We start from the raw sequence: 9,785 nt of genomic DNA, 5'->3' as shown, positions 1-9,785 counted from the left end.
TCGCAATGTAATGTATTTCTTGATGTTAAATTTCAGTTGTTTGTGTGGCTAACAAGTGTTGTCCCATGTGTGTACATGTGTATATATATCTCGCAATGTAGTGTATTTCAAGATGTTAATTTTCAGCAGTTTGTGTGGCTAACGAGTATTGTCCCAAGTGTCTACTTAACTTTGACTTGTAATATAATGTAACATAACTGCTCCACAATAAGGTACTCATCAAACGCTACTCTTAATCTCCTATAAGATAGGAGCCAAGAGTAGAATCAGAGTAATTTACGTAGAAAAGTGATTGTGAAATTATCAGAAATTATAAGAAAATGCTGTTTTGATGGTAAACTAATGAAAAAAAGCTGTGAGAAATAAATATCGAGGTTCGGTTGGCAATCTCTTGAACGTTGATAATGTAGCATGAAAGTAAGTTTGCAGTTATTAGACATTACATACTTTCGTCTAAAGTTCGTACCTTTTATCAAACCCTCATACTGGAAAAAACGTATAATGGCGAAAATCCATCTATTAATATCGATCAGCAAGTTTAACAACCTTCTATCTCTAGAAAATAATGAAATGACTCCTGTCATGAAGTTAAAGAGTGGTATTGGAAAAAAAAAGATATAAATAATAAAACATATGCCAATTAAAGTGACGTAACGCAGATGTTGTTTCGGGGATATAACACAACAAAGTATATCACAGTAACTATCCTTAGAAAAATACTTTATCTCCATTTTTATATTGTACTTTCTTGTTTGTAATCGAATAGCCAGAGTTTTGAGATTATTTCCTCAAGCTACAAATCCCTATTTCGACTCTCCTAAATATTACAGTTTTTAGACGTAGAGTCAAAATAAGGATTTGTAACTTGAGGAAATAATTTAAACACTATGTCTCAAACCTTAAGCTTGTTTGTTTATTTTTTGTGATTGCATTTTCACTTTGATTTTTTAAGCTTCCTTTCTTGTTTCTGTATTTTTTAAAGATCCCTATTCCCCCCTTTTTAAATTAACAATTTTTGATGGTCCTGTTTCTTTGTTTTTTATGTCCATCATAGACAAATGTCTGTATAATAGCAATACTGTCCTATTTGAAACAGTCTAGTATGCAGGCGAGCAGATCAGGCCTGTGTTTTGGCTCAATTTAGCAAATCAAGTACTACATTCTAATTTTGGTAGTTTTGGAAAGTGTAAGTCCCGACAATATAACAAACCTAAGTTACCCAGAATTCCTTAGGAGGAATATGCTGAAATTACACCATCAAAATGGTCGACATTCTGTGTTTTTTTTAATTTCGTTTCAATTTTAAGTGTTTACTAAGTCATATCTAAACACCTTTTTGCAGTTTTTTCAACTACATACACTATGGGAGTATGATAGAGTCACCATTAAACGTTTATAGTTAAGTGTTCATGTTACAATAAAGTGTAAAATCTTAAATTCTGTGACCTTTAAAAAGGAATCTTTAAAAGTTAGGTTTCAGCATTTAATAGATGCTGATTTGGATACTTATTAACCTCATCCAATATTTAGAAACAGGATTACTTGATAGAGGGCAATTTTCAAATGACAGTCATAATTGCTTACAATAACTGACTGTTGTAGTAGAAGTAAACATTCTTTTTCACCTGGTGAATACATATATTGTCCAAAAACTCCATTTTGACAAATTTGGCAAACTGTATTGTGTTTGTGAATGCAGAATTATATAAATGTATGCACTTTGATCATTCTTCCTACTGTCACTGAAAGTTAATTCAGACTACCGGAAGCATATTGTGCAATTTCCTCATAGTTTTGTGGATTTCCATATTGTTCATCACCGTCACAAAAGCACATCTCTGAACAAACGAGTTCATCTTGACAGCAAGGGCAATTCTCTTTCATCAAGCATTTTGTAGTACCAATGCAGCCAAAGTAGAAGTCCTATATTTTGTCTAAGGCTGTCAGTCCTTCAAAGAAGACAGAAACTGTGATGTTATACTGAAATGTCCAGCAATCTCCAACAGGGCTGGGAACTTTTGGTTTCGCCAGATGAGCTGGTGTCCATGTCTTTGCTTGCCACGAGGTTCTCAAAGAATGAGGCTTTACATGGAGGTAGCTTTGCTGTAGGTACACTGTGTGTTGCAGCCAGACGAACACGGAGCTTATTGAGAGATGCATGTGTTCCCTTAGATTTGCTTTTCTGATCATAAATTGCAGCCACAAAACGTCTTGCAGCACTTATGGCTGCATCCTTGTTGTCTTTACTAAGTGCCCGAAGACAAGCAAGTTCTGTGCTAGGCATTGTCTGTATTAGCTGAAGCACTGTCTTCTTTTGTACACCAAAGAAGGTTGAAATCATATCACAACTGGTAAGAGCATACACTGCTTACAATACTGTACATACCGCTGTCATGAATAAGAATCATTTGATGTAGATCAAGGAGTCTATTAATTCTACCATTCTCCATCCAGATTTCAACATCAGCTTGCACCAGTGGCTTGTCAAGTGCTAAAATAACAACCACATCAGTCTCTGGTAATTGTACAATTTGCTGAGCCATTGCATTCTTGGAGTTCATCTGTCTGTCAAAGTCTATTGTATGTAGGAGCACACGAGTATCAGGTTCAGTTAGTGTTGATGACAACTGGTCAACTTCTCGTGTGTCTTCAGATGTCATGCATTTTGAGATGAGACTGAATGTGTATCCTCCTGCCAGGCATAGCTTTTGGCTTGGTATGTGAAAGATTGCAGGTCGTGTTTGGACATTCTCCTCAACATAGGTTGATACAAAAGCCGTTAATTCTGCTTTGTTTGATAAAACACCCAAGTTTTTCAAGTCAGTTATTGGTCGTCCACTTTGAACCTGATACTTTTGACTGCTTCTAGACCCTCGACAACATGATCTCTACTCATATTTTGGAGAATTCTGATCATCATACCAGACAAACACAAAGTGTACCTCTTGTGATATTTCAAACAATTTAACTGTCTTGGCGAGACAGGCTTCTCAATGTCGCAAGGTGTTTCATGTTTTTCACATTCATTCACTGGAAGTCTGCAATGGCGTCAATAATGTGGGTAGACACATCTCTGTTAGTGTTAGAATGTTCTGTCACAGACTTCTTCACAATATTCTCGATTATGTGCATAGTGCACTCTTTCTGGTACTGGTAGTAATCATCTTGGTACCTCACGAAGTAAAGCCCAAGTAAGGTCTTTCACACAGTGAAATGCCTGAAATTTGTCAAGCTGCTCGGTTAGAACCTTAAGTGCATCAGATATTCTCTCCAGTACTGGATTAAGTTTTAGCTATTCAAATGGGAAGGTCTTCAGAAATGAACTATCCTCGCATTTTTTGTGTTATTCATTGCAGTTTTGTAGTATGGGGCTGCCGATCTGCTAGACATTACTGAAATACTACTCTGGCCCTCGAATGGCACGTATTTTTCCCATATACAGTTTTAGCATTGATATCCACATTGACATCACCCTCTTGAATCAGTGCACTTGGACACCAATTGAAATAAAGCCTGACATCAGTTAAATCAATTATTGTACAACATTTATTTACAGTGAATCTTCTTGATCTATAAATATCCATTCATGGTACATTGGTGATCATTTGATAAGGGCCTTCTGGTGCCCGTTTACTTTTAATGGTCGAATGTCGTTTAAAAATAACACATTTTCACGCATTTCTATAACTTATAAATTATAGAAATGCGTGAAAATGTGTTCATATAACGATTTACTGACCACACAGTATTAAAACGGAATGGCCAAATAATAACATAGCAGCCATTTTGATAATGTCATTTGATTATGTTCCCCCAATGGTGTTCTGGGTAATTTTGGTTTATGATATAGGCAGGACACATACTTTCCCAAAATAGCAAAATTAGCTTGTAGCAATCTACTTGCCACCTCTACCATTTTTAGAGCACTTTTGAGGCCTAATCTACTCGCCTATTAATGAAATACGTAATTGATCTATGATGCTCTCTCGGGAAACAATGACAACCTTTGACTTGGCTTCATATAGATTGTGTGGCTATAGCTCCTGATATCATTTCCACAATGCTATCATTGATAGTGGTACTGCATGTATGGCGATAAACATACCACGTGTTATGTATATGTAATATATATATATATATAGCTACTATATTTATACATTGTAGCTATATGGGTAGACTGTAAACATTGGATTGGAGGGTCTACTGAACTATACAAGAATGGTGCGTGGACTGGATTTTGTAACCGCATGAGTTTTGTACATGCATGCACATGCAATGCATGTCGGATAGTATTTGTATCTATATATATACATGCAGGCTTTGTAGTTTTTTTTAATTGTAAAGCCGTATGTATATAAATCGCCATATTAATTTTTCAAGTTGTATAGATGAATGCATATATATATTCAGTGCAAGTATAAGACAATGTGTCATGATATAATAGCATATGTTTACAAATAAGCATTTTTTATATTTCTTATAGTTATTATATTCCCCCTTCCTCATCGTCTTCCTTCTTTGTTCTCCACTTGCGTTAGTAAGGCCGGCCACGGTTTTGCTGCAACTGACTAGATTTACTCTTAGAGTGATATTCTGAACACTCTGCAACGTGTTAATTAACAATTATAAATTAATTATATTAATATACCTCTCTCCTCTCCATTTATGATGTTTGAGTTCTGACACTTCTACTATCCTCTTTAACTGTGACGACTCTAAATTCTGGTGGGCCGTCCCTGCTGCATACTTTATCTCAAACTAAATAGCTACGAAATTTCTGCCTTACGTTCGCCTAAAATCGCCATTATTTTTGCAAACTCCTTGCACGATTCTTGCCGCCAAATCTGATTTTATTCCTTTAAGTAGGACGCTGAATCCTTTTTTGGCCGCACCTTTTTTTATACCTAATGTATTTTTGATTATATATCATGGTTTTTCTTAATACACACCAACAAGCCACACTAAATAAGAAAGTAACGCTCGATAGTAACCAACATTAGCTTTAGGATCACAACCCTTTTATTCAAAACAGACCTTTACTATATAGAACCAACCAGATTCTTTAAACAATATGGTGTAGTTTTCCTCTCTGAAACAGTGTTTTGAGCTTCCCCCAAGTAATCGGTACAGCTTATTAAGCACCATTATCTATGCTAGTTGCTTAAGCTTATTTCACGTGACGCTAAACGAGCTTTAATTAGAATGATTTCATAAAATTTAGTAAATTTGTGTGGAAAAGTTGGCAAGGAATAATCTATAATAACTGTCCACCCTATGATTCTTTTGAAAACTTGAACCACAAACTGCTAATCTAGTTTGCTTGGCCTAACCAATACTTATGTATCTGCACGTCCTTTCACTTTATAGTTTTGCTGCTCTAAATCAGCCGTCTTTAATTCGAATGCCACTTTTACTCTTAGGTGAAGCTATAGTAAAAAAAGTTAGGCTAATAGCTCACATGACTTCTTGAGTAGGCGTGTGCATAACTTTTTCTTAAATATGAGCGGTTTTTGTTGAATAACTTTGCATATGTGGTTCATATTTACATCAAATGAGGCTCCTAATTGTAGGTTGTAAAGATCTACCAGTGTACCAAATTTGAAAAAAAAATCATGAAAGCTAAGTATGTTTTTTATCAAATAAAAAGTGTCCGCACTTTTGGTGGGAAGAAAAAAAAGAGGAAGAAACTCAGGTAATTCTTAATGGATTGCCTTGAAATTTGATATGTGAATTAAGAGTCCAGTAGCGCACATCCACTGAAAACATATGATCGTTTGGATAACCACAGTCCGAGCTACAGGAGGTGGAAAATCGCTAAACTATCCTCCTGTTAACAACACAGTGTGTCCTGCAGATTCTGTTTTTTTTGTTTTGTTTTTGCCGCAAGACACACTACGGGTGTCTTGATTACATCCAAGGCCTGCATGTGTGTAGTAGATTATGAGACTCCATATAAACCATGATGCATTTAGTAATATTGCCCAGGTTTTGTCACAATATGCACAGCCATTTTTACTGTTGGCTGGCGGAACAATATTAAATGATTATAATAATAAAGAAGAACGAATTGGCGATCCCTATTATGAACCACTACCGTGGTTCATGATTAACTAATGGAACCGTGTTTTCTTTGTGTATTGTAATGCTATATTATTACTGATACAATTTAGTAACGACGATGTTTTGATGAGCATATGTTGAAAAATAAAACGTTTGTTGAACCAGTCCATAGATATCAGGCTCGAGACAATTTTTAACATATTGATAAAGGAACGTTAATTCTCTACTTAGAGAACTTTAAAATACAAGTACACTTAGTAAACCTATGTGTTAAGATAATATCGAGTAAATATTTCTGTGTGTGACAATATGGTCAATAAGTTTTTGTTACTCAGCATGCTGTATGGTTTCTATCCGTAATAGAAAACCATCGACCAGACCAGCTTGGAGATGAGGCTCATTCTAAAAATCCTCACGAGATTCTGGCTGCAGGCGGTAGGTAATTCTCTTGTTTTATTGTCAGCAAATAATACGTAACAATATAGAATTTATCAGGATATTTTACCAAAAAAGATTTTAAAAATGCGTATACCTTTTTTTTTCTGCTCTTCTTATAATTCTCGCTGTGGTTAAAAGATCAATTTAGTAGCACAAGGTGAGCAGCATTTAGTAGTTGTGAAGGTTTACAAGCACAGGAAACTTTGGCGACCTGCTCATAAATGTTTTATTTCCCCTATAGAAGAGACAATATTATAAATCCTTTCAGATAACTTTAAAAGAAAACGCTCTGTGACGTCTTTTTATAGGAAATTGGCATTTCACGGGAAATCAAAACAGCAAGAGCTTGGTGAGCATTACTTTTAAGATATTATCAAGAGTAAGAAAACGTCAATTGAAAGTCTGGATATACACTCAAACCAAAGAAGTTGGTGATAGACTACTTCTAAGGTATTATCAGAAATAAGAAAGCATTAATTGAAAGCCTGGAAATGCACTCAAACACAAAGAAGTTGGTGATAGACTACTTCTAAGGTATTATCAGAAGTAAGAAAGTTATTGAGTAATGTTAAAAAATGAATTAAATATAAGAGAATTATTAGAAATTGCTAAAAACAAAATGACATTGAATATAGATTTAGGTGCTGGTGCCACGGAAGTAAATATCTGGAACCAATTTTGTAAATGGCGCCACTGAAGAATATGCAAACTGTACATGTACATTTACTCGGGTATATATATACATTATATTTACCTTGTTTTTGTTAACTACATCAGGAGTTCTTTTTTTATAACCTCCTCTTTCTTGCATTTCCCTATTTTTCGATTCATGCTTTCTTTGCTTATAAGCAAACACTTTATAATAAAACACTTTAGAAGTTATGTTCGCAAACCTTCTTCTGGTTAGATTTCCAGATTTTTATACTGACGTTTTCTTGCTATTAAATATCTTAGGAATACTTGTTGAACAACCTCCTGCTGTTTTGATTTCACAACTTTTTGATTGAAGCTTTTGAAGAGTTCGCCACGTATTCTGCCGAGACTGAATCATTAGTTTTTACTTTATCAACGGCATTTTTATGTTCTTTAATTCTAAATGTAGATAGTTCTTTGTTTGTTTTTTAGTTTATATTGCTTTCAACTTTATACAATAAACTATTATGCATTTAAAAATATTCAGTCGTCAACTTATTGTTTATATCAATCGAAAAATCTGACAAATTCTAGCCTCGGAAGGTTGATCAGCAAGTGTTCCTAACTTATTTTCAAAACTAAAGAGATTTACTGTAAAAGTCTCAAAGAATCCGAACAGCAAATATTTAAGTTAGAAACATCTAAAAAAAACATGCAACCTGGTTTTCTTATTTTGATACAGGTTTCATGTTACTTTTCGTTCTCAGAAAAGACGGAATTATTAACTTCATTGTTTGTAATTAAGCACAAAGCTACACAATGGGCTATCTGTGCTCTGCCCATCACGGGTATCGAAACCCGGATTCTAGCGTTGTAAGTCCGCAGACATTCCGCTGTGCCACTGGGTGGCTATTAACTTAATACCCACGTTGAACATGTAAAATCCAAATGATTCAAAAGTACAAGTATTTAAAAAAAATGTTGAAGGAGAACAGAGCCTGATCTATTCAGAACATTTCTTCTGCCACTCTCTTTTGTTGAATCAAGGTCCGTGTGAACACGTTATTATACATTTCGGAAAATATTGATAACGTAAAACATATTTATTTGCTTCACATTTCACAAGATTTCATTTTTGTGGATTTATAATTGTGAGACGAAATACTTAATGTATTTTTGTTATGATGTCTATATTGTTGAACAATCTCGCTGTATAAATATCCATATTCGGAAAGGGCCGAAACATGTTATACATCCATAATCATAGGTCTTTTCGTAGTGGATTTGAACTATTGAATAGTCGGGAATTTGGTGTTAACGGAGTATATAGGTGCTAAGCATATCGTCCAAAGCCCCACGGTTTGCAACTTTGACAACATACCACTGCACTAACATATATAATTAATTCTTATAAATTACGATTAACCTTCTGTAAATGAACCTGATATTGTTAATCTGTAAATGCTTTAGATTTCGCAGAAAGTGTGAGAAATTATTATTGTTTAACATAAAGACATATTGTATAACTCCAACAGTGATGTGATAGCCTATTATGTATTTCTGTTTGCCTTTGTTTTAAAATATTGAATCTGATAAAGTGATATAAAACACCAGAATAAACTGGACTAAGTTCATAATTATCAAGTGTCTTTAATGTTCACTCATCATTGGACGAAACTGTATCTGATAAAGTGATATAAGATACCAGAATAAACAGGACTAAGTTCATAATTATCAAGTGTCTTTAATGTTCACTCATCACTGAACGAAACTGTATATGATAAAGTGATATAAGATACCAGGATAAACAGGACTAAATTCATAACTATCAAGTGTCTTTAATGTTCGCTCATCACTGGACGAGTCAACGAAAGTTGAAGCTAGCTGTATGTAATAATCAAAGTATCATTATTATGATGTCCTTATGATAATTTTAAACAGTGCATTCCTGCCTAATTCTTTTTTTTTTTGTTTAGATTTTTCTTGAAGTCTTGATTACTTCACTTCCATTTGAGAAATTGCACATGGCCGAGTTAAACAAACAGCAAAACAAGTTATCAAGAAACAAATATACATAATCTGTCCATACATTCATACGTATTTTCACTGTTTTCTTTTCTTACACTTACATGCTATTTGAATGAAGATCAGGTGTACGATATTTATTTTAATAACTTCTTTTTCTCATTCTTGTTCGTGGTGATATTTCCAACCCCTCTTTTCACAACAAGGATGTCGTTTTCGAGGTGAGATTCGAACAAACGGGTCAGAGTGGCATCCTACTGTACAACCGTGGGGAGAAATTACGTGTATTAATTGTCATTGTAAGGTAGGTTGAATGTATGAACTGTCACTGAAGATAGGATGAATTCAAGATAGGGTTAATGTACTAATTGGGTCTGTGAGTTAGGTTAAATGTATTAACCGTTAATGTAAGGTAGCATGAATCTATTTACTGTCACTGTAAGGTAGAGTGAATTTATTTATTGTCACGATAGAGTAGTTTTAATGAATTAACTATCACTGTAAAATAGGATGTATTAACTGACACTGTAAGGTAGGATGAATGTATTAACTGACACTGTAAGGTAGGATGAATGTATTAACTATCACTGTAAAATAGGATGAATGTATTAACTATCACTGTAAAATAG

The 9,785-nt window shown here is 34.4% G+C and overlaps 1 protein-coding gene across 4 annotated transcripts in view; it reads left to right on the top strand.

The window, feature by feature from the left end:
- The window catches only part of LOC106465659 (chordin-like), a 209,642-nt gene that overhangs the window by 192,014 nt on the left and 7,843 nt on the right, over positions 1-9,785 (top strand). For all 4 annotated transcript variants that reach the window (XM_013925897.2, XM_022393978.1, XM_022393973.1 and 1 more), the window contains 2 exons: positions 6,424-6,495; positions 9,363-9,460. In XM_013925897.2, the coding sequence (XP_013781351.2) occupies positions 6,424-6,495; positions 9,363-9,460 (170 nt within the window). The remainder of the gene's footprint in view (positions 1-6,423; positions 6,496-9,362; positions 9,461-9,785) is intronic.

Source organism: Limulus polyphemus, unplaced genomic scaffold (assembly GCF_000517525.1).
Source record: "Limulus polyphemus unplaced genomic scaffold, Limulus_polyphemus-2.1.2 Scaffold69, whole genome shotgun sequence".
Lineage (NCBI taxonomy): Eukaryota > Metazoa > Arthropoda > Merostomata > Xiphosura > Limulidae > Limulus > Limulus polyphemus.
The sequence above is the reverse complement of the archived record's forward strand: the minus strand, read 5'-3'. Positions and strand labels throughout refer to the sequence as shown.